The 20,332-nt window shown below is 56.1% G+C and overlaps 9 protein-coding genes across 9 annotated transcripts; 7 read left to right on the top strand and 2 right to left on the bottom strand.

The window, feature by feature from the left end:
- Window positions 1-149: 149 nt before the first annotated feature.
- Window positions 150-729, top strand: CCOS01_15563 (uncharacterized protein; the record flags this gene model as incomplete). Its single annotated transcript, XM_060463702.1, has 2 exons — window positions 150-501; window positions 668-729. 2 exons carry the CDS (start codon window positions 150-152, stop codon window positions 727-729), a joined length of 414 nt encoding a protein of 137 aa, XP_060305846.1.
- Window positions 730-2,027: 1,298 nt separating this feature from the next.
- Window positions 2,028-4,700, top strand: CCOS01_15564 (CDC45-like protein; the record flags this gene model as incomplete). Its single annotated transcript, XM_060463703.1, has 3 exons — window positions 2,028-2,798; window positions 2,848-3,920; window positions 3,968-4,700. 3 exons carry the CDS (start codon window positions 2,028-2,030, stop codon window positions 4,698-4,700), a joined length of 2,577 nt encoding a protein of 858 aa, XP_060305847.1.
- An 831-nt stretch (window positions 4,701-5,531) lies between these two features.
- On the top strand, window positions 5,532-6,419 carry CCOS01_15565 (hemerythrin HHE cation binding domain-containing protein; the record flags this gene model as incomplete). Its single annotated transcript, XM_060463704.1, has 3 exons — window positions 5,532-5,600; window positions 5,655-6,167; window positions 6,228-6,419. 3 exons carry the CDS (start codon window positions 5,532-5,534, stop codon window positions 6,417-6,419), a joined length of 774 nt encoding a protein of 257 aa, XP_060305848.1.
- Window positions 6,420-8,567: 2,148 nt separating this feature from the next.
- On the top strand, window positions 8,568-9,487 carry CCOS01_15566 (calcium-binding protein NCS-1; the record flags this gene model as incomplete). The annotated part of the gene is made up of 4 exons (XM_060463705.1): window positions 8,568-8,578; window positions 8,740-8,825; window positions 8,915-9,210; window positions 9,308-9,487. 4 exons carry the CDS (start codon window positions 8,568-8,570, stop codon window positions 9,485-9,487), a joined length of 573 nt encoding a protein of 190 aa, XP_060305849.1.
- Window positions 9,488-10,211: 724 nt separating this feature from the next.
- CCOS01_15567 (AMP-binding enzyme) lies at window positions 10,212-12,414 on the bottom strand (the record flags this gene model as incomplete). The annotated part of the gene is made up of 3 exons (XM_060463706.1): window positions 10,212-10,301; window positions 10,350-11,485; window positions 11,535-12,414. The coding sequence occupies 3 exons, from the start codon at window positions 12,412-12,414 to the stop codon at window positions 10,212-10,214; spliced, it is 2,106 nt and encodes a 701-aa protein (XP_060305850.1).
- Window positions 12,415-13,019: 605 nt separating this feature from the next.
- On the top strand, window positions 13,020-13,260 carry CCOS01_15568 (uncharacterized protein; the record flags this gene model as incomplete). The annotated part of the gene is made up of 2 exons (XM_060463707.1): window positions 13,020-13,060; window positions 13,107-13,260. 2 exons carry the CDS (start codon window positions 13,020-13,022, stop codon window positions 13,258-13,260), a joined length of 195 nt encoding a protein of 64 aa, XP_060305851.1.
- Window positions 13,261-14,770: 1,510 nt separating this feature from the next.
- Window positions 14,771-15,566, top strand: CCOS01_15569 (5-formyltetrahydrofolate cyclo-ligase; the record flags this gene model as incomplete). The annotated part of the gene is made up of 2 exons (XM_060463708.1): window positions 14,771-14,861; window positions 14,917-15,566. 2 exons carry the CDS (start codon window positions 14,771-14,773, stop codon window positions 15,564-15,566), a joined length of 741 nt encoding a protein of 246 aa, XP_060305852.1.
- Window positions 15,567-15,689: 123 nt separating this feature from the next.
- On the bottom strand, window positions 15,690-16,143 carry CCOS01_15570 (LSM domain-containing protein; the record flags this gene model as incomplete). Its single annotated transcript, XM_060463709.1, has 4 exons — window positions 15,690-15,745; window positions 15,801-15,894; window positions 15,953-16,019; window positions 16,070-16,143. The coding sequence occupies 4 exons, from the start codon at window positions 16,141-16,143 to the stop codon at window positions 15,690-15,692; spliced, it is 291 nt and encodes a 96-aa protein (XP_060305853.1).
- A 920-nt stretch (window positions 16,144-17,063) lies between these two features.
- Window positions 17,064-20,299, top strand: CCOS01_15571 (exportin 1-like protein; the record flags this gene model as incomplete). The annotated part of the gene is made up of 6 exons (XM_060463710.1): window positions 17,064-17,192; window positions 17,251-17,340; window positions 17,397-17,678; window positions 17,779-17,869; window positions 17,926-19,209; window positions 19,260-20,299. The coding sequence occupies 6 exons, from the start codon at window positions 17,064-17,066 to the stop codon at window positions 20,297-20,299; spliced, it is 2,916 nt and encodes a 971-aa protein (XP_060305854.1).
- Window positions 20,300-20,332: the final 33 nt, after the last annotated feature.

The following is a 20,332-nucleotide window of genomic DNA, read 5'->3' on the forward strand; positions in this document are numbered from 1 at the left end:
TGAGTATCCGGTATGAGCCAACAACACCACGGTCTGATGAAGCCTGCTGGATTATGTGGTGGCGCATTTCTGGGCGAAGCTACCGAATTAACGTACAATGGTCGAGCAAGACAAGCCTGAGAACGGTCACAGCATTGTCAGTCTTGCAGATGACTCGTTCGGCAAGCCCAGCTGGCTGCACGCACCAGAGGAGCAACTCGTACGTGGGAATCAGAGAAGAAAGTAATGGGCGGGCGGAAAAGGGTTGGGAGAAAACCAGAGTTGAGGAATTTGAGAGACGAACAGTACCTGGTACTAGGAATCGGAATTCGTACCAACTAGATGGTAAGCCAATCACCAAGCAACAGCTCCCCCTTCTCTGCAGCTGTTGGTGTACCAAATGTGCCCAGAAGGGTGGCACAGCGGTTGAACCGGTGCCAACAGGCTGGAGCGGTGTGAATGTCCGTCTGGTTCCAAGGACACGGCGAGCTAGAAACAGCGCCGCATGCGGTGCCGGCAGCGGTGCGGAGGTACAGGATAGAAGGCCGTTGGAGACTGGGCCGATCCAACGGCGAGCTTACAGGAAGACGTTTGTGTGGGCAGGCAAGGGCGTGAGTGAGGCAAGGTAGCGGCTATGTATGATATTGAGCGGTGTCTATACCATCATCGGCCGGGCGGCGTCATTAAGGGCCCGGGAGCGATGAGTTCTGTGGAAGCGATTCTCTCAAGTCCACTGTGATGGGCAAGTAGCAGCAGAAGCAGGGGATCGAAGCTTTGCCGTTTCGAGGAGGTCGCGCATAAGCAGACTGCAGAGTGTGTTTCGGTCTCTCAGAGATGGCGGTCACCACATACACAGACAGTAGTGCACAGCGCGCGTCGGTGCGAGCAGTGAAGTGATGCGGGGTGTTAATGTGGGATGTGGCGTGTATTCGGACAGTGACGAGCTAGGATTATCTACTGATGAACATCTCAAGCAGACAAAGCGGTTCCCATGGGTAGGATACCGATAGCCCGCGATGCTAACGGTCTAGCACTGGAGGGCGCCATTGAAAGCTACTTCGGACGACAACTCCGTTACCCCCGTGGTCCAATTCGTAGACGGCCAGCCAAGGCTCATGGATAGGTACCTATGTAATGCGGAGTACCTGTCTGTAGTGAGGTACTTTGAAGAGCAATGAGAGGGACGCTGATCAACCAATGTCGGCTGGAAAATAGGTAGACTAGCCGACCAAGTGGAGAAGGTATGGGGCGCACCGTTGGACTCGTGTTTGCTCGCTTTGTTAGAGACCTTGGAAGAAAAGCCAAGGACAACAAGGCATGAAGCTTGTAGATTTGAGAAACGAGAGACACTTTCAAATGATACCTGATAAGGTAGGTAAGGTACCTAAGGTAGAGGTGGAAATAGGAGTGAGAACCTTCATGTCCTCATCGGCGTTAGGACGGACGACTGAAAGTGGAGCGGGGTTGTCCCGGCGTCCCGCAATCGGTTGATCCGTGCACTCGGCCGACTGCACGGTCCACTTCTTCCCGTGGATCTAACAGGTTCCCAGATCAGCACGTCGCAAACAGCTGGTAGCGCACCTAAACGCGTCGCTAAAGTCTGGCAGACCGCGTCCAGCGCGTCACTCTCACTTTTGCACTCAATCACTCGATTCTGACTCGGGCCTGGGCCACCACCACCACCACCACCACACCAAATAATACCTTTACCACTTTACCCTACCTTACCTCACCTTACGCTCCCATGAGGCAGAATACTTACTGTTTGTTACCCACCGTCGATTCTTCTGCACTTTGATATACCCCACGCTAGAGAGCCGTCCTTTTCAGCCTCTGAGCCTCAAACCTACGCATCTCACGGCTTGCAATCTTTCATCTTTTCGCTTGCTCTCGACTACTCTTCGCGACAGTCCGCCCGCCGTCGGCCCCATTGCACCCGCCGTAGAGCCCCCTCCCAACCGCGTCCACACAAGAGAGACAACAACCATTTTGCAACCCATGAGGTCGCTCGATACACACCGTGGAAACGCGTCAAAATCCTCCTAGCCATGTATCTTCCACGGTCTCTGATATCCAAACTATACACCCACCTCCAGAACACGCGACACCCGCTGTCCCCTCCCGTACTCGTTCTCGTCGCCCTCGAACCCGATTCCCTATGCGCATGTCGAATCCTGACTCGCCTGTTGAAGCACGACTATATCCCCCACAAGATCCAGCCCGTCTCCGGATATGCCGACCTCGAACGCGCCGGCCGGGACTTGGTCCAGCCCATGATGGAACCGCAAGGAGGGAGTGGAGGCGTTGTTGTGTGCCTCGGTCTCGGCGGCATGGTTGATCTTGGAAGTCTGCTGGGACTGGAACCCGAGGGAGAGGAGGTGACCTTTGGCGGCGTCGAGGTCTGGGTCATGGACTCGCACCGTCCGTGGAACTTGGGCAACGTATTTGGTGGCTTCCCACTGGAACCGGCCGTCGAGGAAGGTGCCTCGCTCCAGTCCAGGTGTCCGCCAGGCGTGATGGCTGGTCGGATTGATCGCGCCTACAAGCCAGGCAAGGGGGGCATCGTTGTGTTTGACGATGGCGACATTGAGGATGACCTTGCCGCGGAAAAGGAAGCCTATCTGGCATTGCTTGATATGCCCGAAATCGATGACGACGGCGAGGACTTGGACGACGATGACGATGATGCCGAGGACGAGGATCTTTTTGAAGAGCCAGCACACGCTGGCCAGAAGCGGAAAAGCTGGTCGGACCGAGACGAGGAGGACGAGTCCAGTGACACAGACGATAGGCCGCACCAGCGGAGGAGAAGCAATTCTGTAAGTTGTAACGCGTCATTCTGTTTCCATGCCCACTAACACGTAGCAGTCTTCCTCGATCCCCTCATCTCCACGACGGCCAGCTCACAGAGGGCTCGTATCTCTACGAGACGCAGGCATGGTTCTCTCGAGCGATCCCCTGGAACCTCCATCAGCTGCTCAACCACCGCCCGCGCCATCTGCCAGGGTCCTGCGGCGACGCCTCTTGCGCCTGCGGAGAGAAAAGGAGACCGTTCTCCGCAAATACTACAAGATCGGTGCTTCCTTCTCCGAGCCGATATCCTCCATGATGTACTCTCTCGCGTCGGAGCTCGGCCGGGACGACAACGACCTCTTGTGGCTCGCCATCGTTGGTGTCACGTCTATGGAGCTGTACGGAAGGTCATCTGCAGGTATCGCGGTGCCCGTCCGCAACTCGGACCGGGGACAAGGAAATGGGTGGATGGGTGTCCGCGGCGCACGTATCCGCCAGCTGCTGAGAGACGAGGTTCGACGCCTGAATCCGCCCGAAGTCGTCCGCGGCCGTCCGTCTGCTGCTGAGAACTCTGGCATCATCCCCACAACGGCCCGCAGCCCCGAAGACACAAGCATCAGGCTGTCGCCAGAGCCCAAGTTTCTCCTCATCAGACACTGGAGTCTGTACGACAGCATGCTGCACTCGCCATACCTCTTTGCCCGGCTCAAGACGTGGAGCGACACGGGTCTGAAGAGGCTCCACAAGCTCCTGGCCAAGATGGGCGTCAGTCTGGTTCAGTGCAAGCAGAGCTACACGCACATGGACATGATGTTGAAGAGAGAGCTCCGGACAAAGCTGCTCAAATATGCTTCTCTCTACAACTTGGACGACATGGTCCCTTCAGTCGACACGGACGGGAGAGACCGCGCTGGCGCAAAGGACGGCTGGGGCTTTGTCCGCAGCTGGGGCTGGCGGGCGACTCTGAGCGCACAAGACGTGGGCGTCGTTATTGGTGCTCTGTTGGAGGTGGGCAAGCACAACGACGTCGCCGAGCTCACGCAAGCACCGAAAGACCAGTTTGAGGATGTGGACGACGAGGAGGTTGTTGCTGCGCAAGGAGAGGAGTGGGTTGCGCGTTTCTGGGAAGCATACGACGCTTTGGAAGAGTAAGTGATTCGCGCACTTTACATGAGCACGTACTAACATCGTGAAGCATCGATGCTCTCAAAGCAGGACTGCCAACTGCCCAGTTTCTCCACCGCGCAATCTACCGCACCGGCACATCACTCATCAACAAGAAACAAATCAAACACCTCAGAGCGTTCCGCATGTGCGTGGTCAAGGAAGGCCCCGACGTGCCCGTCTTTGGCCACCCGGCCGCGCTCACCAAGCTCGCTCTCTGGGTTGGCGAGGCCCTCGTCGAGCAGGAAAAGGATACCACGGGTCGCCTCTCCCACGGTGGACGCGGCACGCCCCTCGTCGTCGCCAGCCTTAACGACAAGCGCGGCGTTTACCTCGTTGTCGGCACCGGCGGCGGCGGCGGCCCGGATACCACTTTCCTCGATCGCGAGGCTGCCAAGAAGCGGCAGGCGGCCAAGGGCGAGAAGGCCAACCAGCGGGAAGAGTCACGGCGTAACAAGCAAAAGATCCGCGAGGAGAAGCGCGCGGCGCGTCGGGCGGCGGGAGATGACGATGCAGACTTTGACGAGCTCGATACCGAGTCGGAGGCGTCTGACGGCTCGGACTCGGAGGACGAGGAAGAGGAGGAGGACGCCAAGGAGAAGGGCTACGGCCTCAACCGCTTCGGATCGGCGTTCCAGGAGGTGGTGGCGGAGACCAATGCCCGGGTACGGATAGACAGCTTTGAGCACTGCGTAGTGGAGGTCAAGAAGGAGGATCTGGGAGGGTTCCTGGAGAGTCTGAGCATGAAGGCCGTTGTCGGGTAATGTGTGGAACGCGAGAGGGATACAAAAAGCAATTGCTGGGTTGGGTTGGGTGTCGTGCTTGGGGTGTTTTACGCATGGCGGGGGGTTCATTCTGTTTCTTATCATACGGCGATGATGGAGGGCACGGCATCGAACGGAACTGGTTTGGGAGGATAAACAAGCTTCATGAGACATGGGCATTTGAATCATTTCCTTGCGCTTTAATCACCAATTCCTCTCGCTTTGTGGCACTTAGGGATTTGGGCGGGAAGCAAGCCTACTTTGTTTTCGGCCACGGCGTTTACATGGGCAGACCCTTTACGGACCACCACGTCTTCGCTTTTTGGAGCGTGACGCATATATACTTACATACACACTATTGAACGCGTTGTCCTTTTGCTCGATGCCAATCAGGATGAAAGCAGTGATGGGGGTCGTCTGGGGGTCCTCGTTCCTTGGACTTACCTCCATCAAGGCATCAGGATTAAGATGAGCCAACCAGACGGGACGACGTGATAATGAAGGTGCGCTGATAGGGCAGAAGAGCGAGCTGAGGTGTAAGCACTGGGGTCAAAGCCTCTTCTTTGGATTGACAAGACGACGTGTTGCCGCGTTGGGTGCTCTCGTCAGCACTCTGAATCCTTCATCTCACCTTTTTTGCGAGAGAGTTCTACGCCAGAGGATTACTTGGCTGGCGCTACGTGTAAGCGCTTCCGCCGTGGATCTGGATAGCAAGAGCGGTGTTGTGCGGAGATGAGGGCGCTCAGTATTGATATAAAATGAGGTTTTCAACGTCGATTCTCATCTGGGTGGCGCTCATCTGTCTCGCAAGCTCACGTTCGATATCAAACCATGTCTAGCAAGAAGGCTTGGGCCGATGGGCCGTTTGAGCTCATTAGTAGCACCCGTGCGGGAACCAAGGTAAGTCCCTTTGCAGCCATTGAGACTCGACGAAGACTAACCATCTGCACACAGAAAGGGGTCAAGACGGCAGGTGTGAACCGCATGGCCGAGGAAATGACCATCATTCACAATCTCATCCTCCGGATCATCAACACTGTCTACTTGCAGTGCATCAACGTGGAGAAGTCCCCCAACGACGTCCAGGACTTTGTGTCATACGCGATAGAATGGAGCAAGATGGTGGAGGAGCACCACGAGACGGAAGAGACGGAGGTGTTCCCCGAGATTGAACAGCTGGCCGGCGTGCCGGGGCTGATGCGGGCCAACGTCGCGCAGCACGAAGCTTTCCACGACGGCCTGCACGCGTACATGGGCTACTTGGACAAGGTCCAAAAGGGCGAAGAGGCGTACAGCGGAGGGAAGCTCAAAAGCATCATCGACTCGTTCATGCCCGTCCTGCAGGAGCATCTCAGCGATGAGATTGACTCGCTGCTCAAGCTGAATGAGTACGACCGCAATTGGGATGAGTGGTATGAGAAGCTCATGAAGAAGCTGCTCGGCAGAATGGGTGATCCCAAGCTCAAGGTGAGTACGCTACTTCATCATCTCTAGAAACTTTGAAATGCCTGACGTATTCTGGAAAAGACGACAACGATCCCACTTCTTTTGACAAACCGAGACACGACGTTCGAGGAAGGTGTTCATGCGTGGTGGCCTCCGGTACCGTGGATCGCGTTCCTGATGATGCGTTGGCTCTACATTCCTGCCCACAAGAATTGGTGGCGGTTTTCTTCGTGCGACGACCGGGGCGCGCCAAGGGAGCTTCCTTTTGCGTGATGGGCTCCGAAGTGGACGAAGTATTGGGTCCCGGCAGTCGGTGGAGTTTTTCGGTGGTTGAGTGGCCGAGCCTCGATGATCGGACGAGGAGGGCCCGCATGGTGTTTCCAGAGTGAGGCTGAATCTTCAGAGTTTGCTCAAGTCTGGAGATGCGTGGCAGTCTAGTCGACAAAGTGTGGCTGAGGGACTCAAAGCGAGGTTAGTTGGAGGCCGTCTTGAAGGTGTGGTTGACACTCAGATCGTGATGTGGGCAAAGGCTATGAGGGAGCCCTCAGAGACTTAGAGAGAGCGATGAGTGTGAGATGTGTACTAGTACTTAGACGCCGGTCCAGGTCGTCAGGTAGGCACGTAGGAAGGTGCCTTCTAATCCCAAGGATTGACACTTGGTAACGTCATGCGGGCACATATCCCAGTCGACATCCACACCATGTACGAATGACCCGAGGCGAGAGAGACGGTGAGCCCTGTGGCAATCGTGGCATCCCGCCGATTGGGGTTCTGGCTTGGGGGCTGAGTTCATGAGCCGACGTCTTAGTGGGCGAAGCGCCAAGCCCCTGCTTCTCAAGGTCGACGTCGACGACCACTCATCGTCCGAGGGCTGTTTGTAGGGGATACATGGTACCTGGCCACGCAACATACCTACTATTCAACGCTTCGCGGCGTATTCCACGTTGGTGTCGGGTGTTTCTTCATGTTTCTGACACCCTGAATGAACCGTGCTCCAAGGCACTTGGACACTGAGATTGACCTCGACAAATCAAGCCAAGTCTCGGATTCATAGAACAACCTTCATTTGAAATGTTGCTCACAAAGATACGGGCTCGTTCAGAGAGGTCTGAATTCGAGGACGAATGGCATAGTTGAGGGACTCAACGACGCAAAGTCAATTATCCCAGTCCTTCGTCACCTTACAGATGTGGCAGGTGGCGGGTGTTAATGAAGCACTAAGGTACCTTACGCTACAAGCATCCCGGTCATTTCTCTACCAAAAGTATTGGATTCGCTGCGACATTACTGGATAGCGCACCTACGTAGAGCTCCTGTCAGTTGTAACCGCTCTGCCACTGGGCGGATGCAATGTCCGTCACTGTCATTCCTTGCCTTTGGACCTAAGTACTGCCAATTAATTGTCTGCGGTGTGCTCACACATGGCACAATGCCTGGATGCTTTGCAGACGGTCGCGTTGATCATTGCTGCGTCTCCTTCCGAGTCCTTCGCCTCCGCCGCTGTTACCTGCCGTGCCGTGCCCGCTACGTGTGCCTGGACCTGTGTGCGTGGCGCCTGCTCATAGCTTCAAACATTTGCTTACCTTATCTTCCGGGCCAGATTCGCACCTGGCTACGACAGGTTCCACCCACGACTTTTTCCTTCCTCTGTACACCTCCCGCGTATTCTTCATCCAACTCTACAACCTGACGTACCAAGCATCTTCCTCTTCGTTGTTTATCATCTTATGGTTTCAAGTAACAAAGATTCGCAACCTCGTCTCCCTACAACTGGCAAACCACAAGCCGCACGTAAAGGTATCCATAACCCTGCCGATCCAGCCCGACAACTAGGTCAATAGTAGATACTCTGTCCCCGTTTATTCACGTCTTGGCCACCTCGTACTCTGTGGACGCTCGGTACCGTCGCCTTTACTTTCGTACAGGGAGCCGCCCATCCCCCCCGCCGCCAACTTTCCGAGCAATCATCGGGTCCTGTCCCCGCCAGCGTCAGAAGCAAGCACCTTGCACCAAAGTGCCTGGCCACCACCACCGACAGGCGACAGCATCCTGGGCCCTTTATTTCTTTCCCCTCCCCCGCCCTTGGAGCGCAACTCTGCCTCTGTCGCCAGCCTTGTTCCTCCTTTGAAGTCTTCGACCACGCGCCGCTCCCTTCCGCCGTCGCCTAAAATCCACGATCAGTTCGACTCAACGCTTTTCCTTTTCCTCGGCGACCAGTAGTGCCTTTTCGCCTGCGCCGGCATCGGCCCACTCGTTCCGAGCGACGACACTGTGTTCTTGCCGCCGACGCCGTCCCACGACTCACATCGCGACAAACGCAGGCCACCCACCACCACGCAATCCCGCTCTTCCGCCGACCCAGCCAAACCTGCCCCCCGGGACCTCGGTATCTGAAGTAGTCGTCGAGGCTCGTAGTTAGCCATGGGCAAATCGTAAGTCTGCCCGCTCCCCAAACGTGCCTTTCCTTGCGGTCCCATTGTGTGGTAGAAATGGACCGAGGGCATGTCATGTTGAGGCGATCCGCCTCTCCGGAAACATGGAACAACCGCGCTTTGATCGTCAGACTCGCAAGCTAACAATATTCCTCCTCTAGTCAGTCCAAGCTCTCCCAGGAGCAGCTAGCTGAACTGCAGAAGTCCACCCATTTCGACAAGAAGGAGTTGCAGCAATGGTACAAGGGTATGTCAGCATCGATCTATGCTTGATCGTCTGTTTCCGCGCGAGGCCTATCTTCCCAGTACCGAAATCAAACTGACAATCCGTGGCAGGCTTCCTCAAGGATTGTCCCTCGGGCATGCTCACCAAAGAAGAGTTCCAGAAGATATATAGGCAATTCTTCCCCTTCGGTGATCCAAGTTCATTTGCAGATTATGTCTTCAACGTCTTCGACAGCGACAAGTCGGGTAGTATCGACTTCAAGGAGTTTATCTGCGCCCTCAGTGTTACCAGCCGAGGCAAGATGGAGGACAAACTCGACTGGGCTTTCCAGCTGTACGACATTGATGGGGACGGAAAGATCAGCTACGATGAGATGCTCAAGATCGTCGAGGCAATCTACAAGATGGTGAGTCTCTTCTCAGTGGGCGTATGGTGCTTTTGTTGCGTTCACGATCCACGGCACCCCGCCCTCCCAACAAAATGCTGACAAAGATGACGCGCAGGTCGGCTCCATGGTTAAGCTCCCTGAAGACGAAGACACCCCCGAGAAGCGCGTACGGAAAATCTTCCGCATGATGGACAAGGACGAGAACGGCAGCCTGGACATGGAAGAGTTCAAGGAGGGAAGCAAACGTGACGAGACGATTGTGTCGGCACTGTCTCTCTACGACGGCCTGGTGTAGTGTGGCGCGGAGCAGGTGGAGGCTCTCATACCACCGCCACACGCCCTCGGGTCTGTTTTCATGATTATATGTGTTTTTGGGCAAGGCGAGCTGCGCGCAGTGATCAAAGTGCGACTTTTATTATCCAGGGCTAGCAGGAATGGTATTCCAATGATTTACTGCGACCTATTTTTTTTTTTTTTTTTTTCACTCGCGTTCCCATCGTATTGTGGACGGTCAATGTCGGCCAGGTTGAGTGAGTCGTCGGATGGAAGGGAACAGCCTGCGGTCGGTCATGATGACAATTAAGCAACCCCCGAAACTCCCGCCGGCACGGCATCCTCGGACCCAGAGACCGGGACCCCGACTCGGCCCGGCCGGGTTCAGGTGGATGACAACGCATCGGCACCACCCAGTCTCCGCCACGTCAATCCACCAAGCAAACGAATCACACATGGGATGATGAAATCGAGCACCGCGTTGTTCCTGTAGACGAACACTTGGAATGAAACTGAGCTAGATTAAAAAAAAACACATCCTTGACCCGACCCATAAGACCCGCCAAGATACTGATGGATAAAGGTAGGTTAATCGTTGCTACAAGGCCGGACGCGCGCGCACACACACACAACACTATACTCCTGGATATCAAGCGTCCCGTAGCCAACCCAATCCGTTGCCGCAAAATTAGGGGAGAATTACAAGATCAAACCACATGATCAAACGTGAAGGAAACGACCCGCCCTTAAGACGAACCGTAGGCCTTGTTCACCTCGGACTTGTACTTTTCGAGGATCTTTTTGCGCTGAAGTTTCTGTGCGGCCGTGACGAGGTCCTGGGAATGGTTAGCAGTTGCTTGGGAATATGAATCAAGGATGCTCACATTTTGTGGTGTCCACTCCTCGTCGGACATGACAACGCCCTCAATGATTTCAATGCCAGAAAGGCCACCTGAGCGGCCGGCATTCTGCAGCTCCTTGAGGACGGCGCTCTGCAGCTTCTTGTCGTGCACCAGCCCCTCCAGATTGCTGCCCTGGACGCCGATGCTCTCCGCGAGCTTGATCAGAGCCGGCTCAGCAGGCACGATGATGGCAATGGGCTTGGCCTTGTTGGCGTCGGCGTAGATGCAAATGTTGGCAACCACAGCAGCAGCGCGGTAGATGGACTCGAGCTTCTCGAGCGCAATGTACTCGCCGTTGAGAGTCTTGACCAGGTTCTTCTTGCGGTCAATCAGCTTCAGGTGACCTTGGCTGTCAAACTCGCCAATGTCGCCAGTCTTGAACCAACCATCCTCGGTGATGGCCTCCTTGGTCTCCTTGGGGTTCTGGTAGTACTCCTCCAGAACGGAGGGTCCACGGATCCAAACCTCACCCTGAGGGTTGGGCTTGTTGGTGGCGTAGTAGCCGGCCTCGGCAAAGTCGACCAGCTTGATCTCAATGGACGCGGGCATCGCGCCCATGTTGTTGACGCTGAACTCCAACGGGTTCGTCAGGCAGCCCATGGCCGTGGTCTCTGTGAGACCGTAGCCGATAATCATTGGGGCGATGGCCATTGAAATGAACTGCTGGGTTTCCTTCGCAATGGGACCGCCTCCGTTCATGCAAAGCTTGAGACGCCCACCGGTGGCCTCCTTGAGCTTCTTGAAGACCACGGAATCGAGCACGCCGGTGCCGGGAACACCAAGGCTCATCATGTGCTGCTTGGCAGACAGGGCGTTCCAAAACAAAGTCTTGACGAGGGCGCTGCCGGCGTTGACCTTGGCGATAATGCCCTTCTTGACAGTCTCCCACACCGCGGGGACACCAACCATGACGGAGGGCTTGAACTCCCGAATATCACCGGCGCAGTTGCGGACAGAGTTGTCGGACAGGGTCTTGGGGTTGCCGTAGCCCATGGTTGTGCCCCAGTAGATGCAGGCGTTCTCAAAGACGAACTCGAGGATGTGGGCGAGCGGGAGGTAGGTCAGGAGACCGTCGCCGGGGCCAATGAAGGGCTGAACAACGGCACTCACACCAGCAACTTTGCTTCGTTAGTGGGGGTCTGCTCACAGTTCCGGGGAAAGACATACCAGCGGCCACAACGGCCTTGTGCTTGAGGGGAACACCCTTGGGGGTTCCGGTTGAGCCAGATGTGTACATGATGCAGCACAGGTCCTCGGTGGCGGGAGGGACCGGGTCGACCATGTTCTCCTCGCCGAGCTTTCGCAACTCCTCGAAGCTCATGACCTGGATCTCGGGGTGGGCAGACTTGAGCTGCTCGAGGTGTGTCTGCTGGATCTGGTGCTGGTTGTTCCAGATAACGTAGCGAATGTCCTTTGCCTCCTGGAGAACGTTGCCCAGCGTAGGCAGCAGGTGGGGGTCGAGGAAGATGGCCTTGGCGGAGGTAGCCACCATGGAGTACTTGAGTCCCTCTTCGCCGAGGGTGTCGTAGGCGGTGACCACGGGCATGGACTGAGAGGCAGCGCCATGAGACATTGCCAGCCAGTGTTGGCTCGTGGCGGCGTAGAGGTGCAGACGATCGGCCTTGGTCAAGCCAATCTTGCGCAGACCGGAGCCGAGCTGGAGGGTAAGGCGCTCGTACTCGTGGAAGGTGATGTATTCGTAGGGGCTCAGCTCAAAGTAGGTCCATTGCTTGTCGACCTCGCGCTCCTCGCCGTCAACCATCTTCTTCACTTTCTTGGTCTCTCGGTGGGTAGTGACCAGCTTGCGCGAGCCCAAGCACCTGGCGTTGCCGTACTTCTCGGCGCTCTGCTTGACGAGCTCGAAGGTGGTTGTGATCTTGCCGCTGCCGGGGACGGTGATGAGGTCGGGGACCGCCTGGGGAAGTCGGCGGGGCAGAGTCTCGCCGTCCTTGGCTTCGGCGCCGGGAGAGGGAACGGAGAAGGGCCCCTTTGCCTGCATCCTGGGCAGGATGTCGAGCTTCGACTTGGGAGGCGGGACCTGAGCCATGGTGGGCAAAGTTGGCGAGTAACGGTTCGGCTACTTCGTCTGTGTGAGGATCGGAGAAGCTCTAGAAAAGGCGGGTATCGAAGCGCGGAAGCGACGGGTCGCGAAGGCGGTTTTTACCTTTGCGACAGTGGAAGGATTCTGCCCGTCCAGATGAGTTTGTTTGGTAGAGGGTGGGAAACACGGTCAGGTTGGAGGAGTGTTGGGAAGATTATTGAGGAAAGCAAGTCGAATATGTAGGGGCAGGGCAACCCAAGGTATTTGAATTTGAGGAGAGGGCAAGGAAGGACCTGACGGGTGAAGGACGTATGTACCACGGCACGCAGCGGCGAGAGTGGCAGAGAGGCAGAGGCGGACTGCAGAGACAGGCTCAGACTGGTGGAGGACGGGGAGCTTGGGGGAAATCTTGGCTGCCACTGCAAGGTTCCCAAGGTTGCCTCTGCAGGGCGAGTGGATCTCCAATGCTCCATGATGCTCGAGGTACGTACTTACTCACTGAGGTCCTGCAGATGGCTCAAGCTCCAGCATCCGCGGCCGCCCTCGTCCAGTAAGAAGGGACGCCTTCCAGGTTCCCGTTGGTACCGACTGCACGTTGGACGTCCCTAAAGATGAGGTACCTTGGCGGGAGATGCGTCGTTGGGGTCAATTGGAACGGCGTGGTACCTTGCCTCCCCTAGGTCTCTGCCTTAGTACAGGCAGGCAATGGACGTAATGAAAGTACCTTTGGGGTTGGGTTCAGCGTCATGCTCTCCACTGCCCGTGTCCTTCGGCCGACCTTACAGACGTTTAAGATTCGAGGCGCAACGACAGCTGCACCTTAGAGGACCGTCACCCACTCGCCCCATCTAGCAGCATTGGCGAACGGCCGCAGGATAAGTACCTATCCAGCTATCCCAAGGTAGACTCTCACTCAACTTGCCCATCGTCTGTTCTTTTCCCCGCCTCTCCAGTTGGGGTTGCCTTCACCATGCCTAGGTAGCCGTAGACCATACTCGCCTCGTGTCTGTCTCTGGTTCCGTTGAATGTTTCAATCTTCCCGTCTTCAACATTCCCTCCGACCCTCCGTACCATCGTGGCTCGTGATCAGGCATGAGCCAAAAGTCCACGTAGCCGTACCAGCGCGAGTGAGAACCGCCATGCAACAGGGCGTGTTCCTTCACTCCTATCTTGGCCGAGGCGCCCAGCCCAGACTTACATGACCATCCCATCTCAAGACGGCCCCAAGATGCCCAGTTGCATTTCCGGGGAAAGTCAAACGGGGGGGGGGGGGGCACCAGACGCCTATATTGAACTTCTCCAGGTCACCCAAGCCCCCCCTTTGCTCATGCAACACCACGGGATACACCTGTACGAATACAGGCCGCACCAACTAGGCATTCTCGCCAAATACCAAGCACGACACCAAACCCGATGAAGCCGTCACAAGAGTCACGGAGCAGGGTGGTGAGTTCTCGCCGCTCTTGGCAAATTGGTTGGCGCCTTGCCTCGATTTCATCCCACTGGACTACTGGACTACTGGGCACTGGACCGTCCGTCAGCGCCTCCAAGGTCAGCCGGTTGTGTTTCGCACCCCTTCGTTGCCATCCAATGCAAGACCACAAGGCCGTGCATAGCCGTCAACAATATTCCCCAGGAAATCGAGCACCCGGTGGAGGTGAGAACTTTGAATATAAGTCGCAGCCAAGTAAGCCTTCTTCAGCTCCCTCAACCGTCCGATAACCAACACAGCCACCGTTGCAGGAGTCTTTGTGCTGTCGGGTTCGCTATCGAAAGCAAATCGACCCTAGCTGGATTACTTATGCCTCTCCCATCATGCCTTACAAAGTAGTGGCCACCCAACCGGTCGGTTCCTAGCCCACTGACTGCGTGTTGCTTTGTGATTAGGGATCGGTTGGCTTTGGTACTCCTGTTGGGGAGCACCAACACGGCCAAGGTTTGCAGTGTATGCGTAGCAGTGTTGCTCTTTACAGACAGTATCGACCAACACCTCGGTATCCCATCGGCTTGCTGATGATTGGCCCTATAAATTCACAGTGTCTAGACGTCATTCTTACACGGAGGCCAATCCAGCCGAGCCACAGTGAAGCGCATGCTCAAGTGGCTCAGAAGCACCCTTTGATACATAAGCTTACCAAATCATCTCTATAAAAGGTATATGCAGATTAAGGTCCACCGGTGATCGGAACTAAAGCCCTTCAGCTACGGAGTACAGCTACCTATCAAAGGTACCTTACCTCACTTAGAGCTCCCCTGCTCCAAAGTACTACAAGGCTTCACTTACACCGAGCCTTGGACTTCGATTCACCGACCACACGTCAGCTGCTAGCTATCAAGACTCACAGTCGTCTCAAAAGCGAACATGGCTTCTCTAGTAGCTGCAAAGAACCAGCTGCGTTCTGTCATGAAGGACAGACTCGCTCTCATTGCCCACGAATCCATCAACACTCAGAGTAAGACATTGCTTCCAATGCTGCGTCCCGACGCCGTCTTACCTTGTCCTCCTAGGCCGAGCAGTATTTGAGACGCTCAAGACCTTTAAACCATACGTGGAAGCACAGAGGGTCAGCGTCTTCCTCTCTATGTCCTTTGGCGAAATCCAGACAGACCAAATCGTGCGCCACGCTCTGTCAGCAGGAAAGCACGTCTACGTTCCGTACTTACACAAGTCGCCTTTCCCGCCTGGGGAGACGCCGCCCAGGGTCATGGACATGGTCCGTCTGCGCGACATCCACGACTACGAATCACTTCAACCTGACAAATGGGGCATCCCCAGCATTGACCCCGAGACGGTACACCAGAGAGATCGCGTCCTAGGCGAGCCTGGTGCCGAGTCCCCTGATTCCTCCTTCTTGGACCTGATGCTACTCCCCGGGGTCGCATTCGACGTTGACGATAACTCGGGCTCACTACGGCGCCTTGGACACGGAAAGGGCTTTTATGATCTTTTCATCCGCAGGTACACGGCAAAGTATGACGGGGAGCTGTCGTCTCCCAAGCGTCCTGTATTGCTCTACGGCCTGGCTCTCGCGGAGCAGTTCATCTCTCGACCCTCCGACGGACCTATTCCCGTGGCTCAGCATGACCAACCACTCCATGGTCTCGTTTTGGGCAACGGAAAGGTCAAGAGGCCGGCAGATAGTTCCCACAACAAATAGCTTTTCTTCTCTTCTTGCCGCCTAGCCTTTCGGGGTGACAGATCCGTGGTATCAACTTTTTGTGCAATCGCCCCAGAGCGTGCTTCGCCTTTGCGGCGTCATCCTCTCAACTCGAGTCGTTCTCTAGCTCGATAAACTTTGGATCAGCGACACGTTGTCGCCCTTCAACAATATTTGTCCTGCGTGCAGGTTAGCAAACCCGCGCTTGACATCTCTGGCGTTGGAGCGGCATACCCAGCGGCCTCCTCTTCTCTTCGGGGTTCGTCTTGGTCACCTGCTTCACCTCGACTGCGTCGTCAATGACGAGGTTCATGAACTCGTCGAAACCCTATTCCTTTGTTAGCCATCGCGTTGAGCCGTATAGGTGGGAGAGATCACGCGCGCACCCTAATCTTGCCCTCAATCCGGATTGAAAGCTGCTCGTACAGCCAGATTTGCACCGTGGTGTGTTGCCTGCAAGAGGTCAGTACAAGAAAGTTCAAGGATACGGAACCAGAACTGACTGGAGGAGCTTGAAGATGAAGTTGATGGGAGGAAGCAGGACTCTGCGACCGCCACCGCCTCCGCGTCCAGTCATTTTCGCGTGTGTGAGTCGGGAATTGAAGCGATTAGGTGGTCGGGCTCGGATGGCAGACGTTTGGTTCTCGTCGGTCGCGTTTGGCTCGTGTCGATGAAATGTCGTGGGGCAATTGGTCGCAGGCTGAACGAGATCGCAGAGAGGCTGGCTTGGTGCTCTGCCTGGCCCAGGTCCGATGCGCAAGGCTCGGTCAGTCGCTGGGAGAAATCGGACGGAGCGGGCGAAACGATGTTCCACCTGCTGGCAGACCCCACAAAATCAAACAGATCAATAGGAGCTGGTTTATGGCATATAATTATGGGCCCAATCATGTGCAGGCCGCTCTCAGTGACAGGCCTCCCCCTGCAACACTCTGCTTGCCTATGGACAACCTTGGAAAACAGCCGTCGTTGTCAAAGATACTTACCCCTCCACGCCATTTCGGGCGGAAGCCTGAAGTACCTTTCTGGCAGCCATAGTCCCCAGGTTAAGGTACCCTGCCGTCTGTCTTCGAGATGCCCTACGAGAGTGCTATGCGGTAAAACCTTCTTAGCCGGGTTTAGTTAGGTTACCTTAGGTTCCTTGTGCTCTGATCCGCCCGCTGTCCCGCCAGCCTGACTGACGTTTTATTTTCCTTTCGCGAACCTCCCTCCACCACCCCCTCCATCTGCCACTTTTGGACCATTGTCGGCGCACTGCTTTGATAGCCATTCAATCTGCCACCCCAGCAGCTCGACGCTCCTTACAGCCCGCAAAGAGCTCACCTCCTCCCTCTGCTGCGCGAGACTTTCGACTTTCCTTATACCACACGCCCTTGCGGTTCCCTAGCGCGACGTCAAATAGCACCACAACCGCCACCTTCCTAAACTGCCACCTCACACCGAAATCGCTCTTGGTTGCCCGCGCCATCCATCCCCCGCGATATATACCGGCCCAAAATCATGGCCACGAATGGTGCTTCGGAGGCCTTTGCGCCCCAGGATGTCCTATCGGCTATGGTTACGATGCGTGGTGGCGAGCAAGAGAACAAGAAGAAGGCGCACGCCTACTTGGAACGGTTCCAGAAATCTGTCAGGACACCCGGACACGGAGCGAATGACCAACACCCTTGCTAACGAATGTCTGCAGAACTCTGCGTGGAGCACCATCTTTGGTATTCTCAAGGACAGCGCAGAGCCCGAGGCCCAGCTCTTTGCGGCCATTACGTTGCGCGGAAAGGTAGATAGGTGCGGCAGTACTTGATGCGACAGCGAGCTCACCATGGCGTTCTCCAGATCACCTACGACCTTTCGACGCAAGTCCCAGAAGCCGAACTCCCTGCGTTGCGGGATCAAATCCTTCTCCTCCTCAAAGGCTTCGCCGCCGGCCCCAAGCCGATACGAGTCCAGCTTTGCGTCTGTCTGGCAACACTAGCGGTGCAGATGACGGCATGGAAGGACGTCCTTCCCACGGTGGTCTCGTCGCTCGGTGACAGCGTCGAGAGCCACGCAGCCATCCTCGACTTCCTGCGCGTACTGCCCGAGGAGGTGACCGAAGGCCGCAAAATCACCTTAACTGTATGTGGATCACGGAAACATCGAACGGCCTCTCACTTCCCGCGACGTGGTTTTACCGGGCCGATTTCAACAAGGATCAGAGTCTAATTGGCAATGATAGGAAGAAGAGCTTTCCGAGCGGACCAAGGAATTGCTGGGTGACAATACGGATCAGGTCGTGCAGCTGCTCATCAACTACTCACAATCTTCTGGTAATACCCGTCTCCCTTCGAGCCCATTTGCGGTCGAGACTGACCCTTTCCTGTAGCATCCGCCGCCCAAAACCCGCAGCTGATGGAGTGCATCACATCATGGCTGCGCGAGGTCCCCGTCAGCACCGTCGTCAACTCCCCCCTCCTCGACGTTATCTTTAACGGTGTGGGCAACGATTCGGCTTCCCAGGAGGCGGCGGAATGCTTGTGCACAGTCTTTAGAGAAACGCGGGATGTGGATGATAATCTGGAAACAATCCAGATTCTGCTCCCCCGCGTTATTGCTTTGCGTCAAAGAATCGCCGTGGTTGTCGAAGAGGAGGACACCGAGATCTACAAGTCTCTGACCAAGATCTTCGCCTTGGCAGCCGAGGCCTGGGTCGTGGCAATTGCCCGTGAGCCCGGCCATTTCAGGCCCCTCGTGGACGCTGTTCTCGAGTGCGCCGCCAGAGACAAGGACCGCGATGTTATCGAGCACACATTCCAGTTCTGGTACGAGCTGAAGCAGTACATTGTTCTAGAGCGCTACATTCAGGCCAGACTGGAGCTTGTGGACATTTACTCGAAGTTGGTCGACATCTTGCTCACGCACCTGCGATACCCGCAGTCCGAGTCTGCGAGCGAGACGGATCTTTTCGACGGTGACCGCGAGGCCGAGGAGAAGTTCCGCGAATTCAGACACCAAATGGGCGACACTCTCAAGGACTCTTGCGAGGTCATGGGAGTGACGGACTGCCTCACAAAGGTGCTCGAGGCCATCAAGGTCTGGATGCACAGCTACGCCGGTCAGGCAACGGCAACTTCAGTTCCTCACTGGCAAGAGCTTGAAGCACCCCTTTTCGCCATGCGTGCCATGGGACAGATGGTTGACAAGGAAGAGAGCATTGTCCTGCCTCAACTCATGCCTCTTCTCGTCCAGATTCCCAGCCACGAGAAGCTGCGCTTTGCCACTATCATGGTACTGGGTCGCTACACCGAGTGGACTTCGGCCCACCCCGAGTACCTGGAACCGCAGTTCAACTACATTGTGACGTCTTTCCAGACGGATTCGAAGGAAGTTGTCAGAGCTGCGGCCATGGCCATCAAGTACTTCTGCACCGATTGCAAGCAGCTCCTGAGCGGCCAGGTGATCCAAATGCAAGAGTTCTACGACCAGATTCTCGACAAGCTGCCCGATCAGAGTCAGGAGGAGATCACGGAGGGCGTTGCCAGCGTTGTTGCTGTGCAGCCGCCCACCGAGATCTACAAGCTGCTCAAGCTTTACTGCGACCCGTTGGTGCAGCGGCTGATGAACAAGGCCAACCTTGCGACCGATGACAAGGGCAAGCTGGCGCTCGCAGGTAGGTTTTATAAGTGCATCTTCGGGGACATATGACTAACTAGCCTTTAGACCACCTCCAGCTCATCACCATCTTCATTCAGATCGTGGTGCCGTATGTCGGACCTGGCGAGGAGAACCCGGCGGTCAAGTACTGGCAGGAAGTCTTCCCCGTGTTGGCAACGATCCTGGACAACTTCATGGGCTTCGTTCCGATTTGCGAGAGGATCTGCCGCTGCTGGCGAAACATGATCATCTCCTACCGCACTGCCATGACACCCCTGCTGCCGGAGATGGCCAACAAGCTGGCCGGCGGCTTTGCTGCGTCGAGACAAGGCGCGTTCCTCTGGGTCACGGCTGCCATCCTGCGCGAGTTCTCTGAAGACCGGGAACACGTCAACCAAGAGATTACGCAGAGCATCTATGCCTTCTTCGAGGCGCAGACCACGACATTCCTGCGCGTCATGAGCGAGCTGCAGCCGAGCGAGCTGCCCGACGTCATTGAGGACTTCTTCAGACTCCTGATTGACGCTCTTCTCTACTACCCTGGCAGGATCGTTCCGTCAGAGCTCCTGGGGCCCATCTTTGAGGCTGCCATTTACGCTCTGACTTTGGAGCAGCGCGATCCGCTCTCGGCGACGCTTCACTTCCTCCGTGACCTTCTCACGTACGGGGGTGATAACCCTGCGACGTCTGATGTCCTGCCCCCGGACGTGGCTGCTCAGATCCGTGAGGTGGTGAGCAAACTTCTTGCCACGCACGGCGAGAAGCTGGTCAAGCAGGTCATGGCTGGAATGATGATTACATTCCCTCGGGATTGCTTCGCTGACGGTAGTGGTGTCTTGCTGGCCATGTTCGAGCTCTTCCCCGCCCAGACGACGACTTGGGTTGAGAGCACTATCCAGCTCCTGCCTCCGGGCACCATCACACCCGCCGAGGCCAACCGACTCATGGCCAAGATCAGAGAGCGTCTCAGCGGCAACGACCCCACCGCCATCAGACAGGTGAGGGCGCTGTTGCAAGACTTCACCAACACATATCGTCGGCGCTACGTGGCTCCACGTGAGGGTCTCGGTCAGCTGGAGGCAGCTCGCTTCCACTTCACTGGCTAAGGATGGATTTTCTGATGGAGGAGGGTTTTATAA

The sequence above is a fragment of the Colletotrichum costaricense genome (assembly GCF_030867565.1).
Source record: "Colletotrichum costaricense strain IMI 309622 chromosome Unknown Scaffold_24.1, whole genome shotgun sequence".
Classification (NCBI taxonomy): Eukaryota; Fungi; Ascomycota; class Sordariomycetes; order Glomerellales; family Glomerellaceae; genus Colletotrichum; species Colletotrichum costaricense.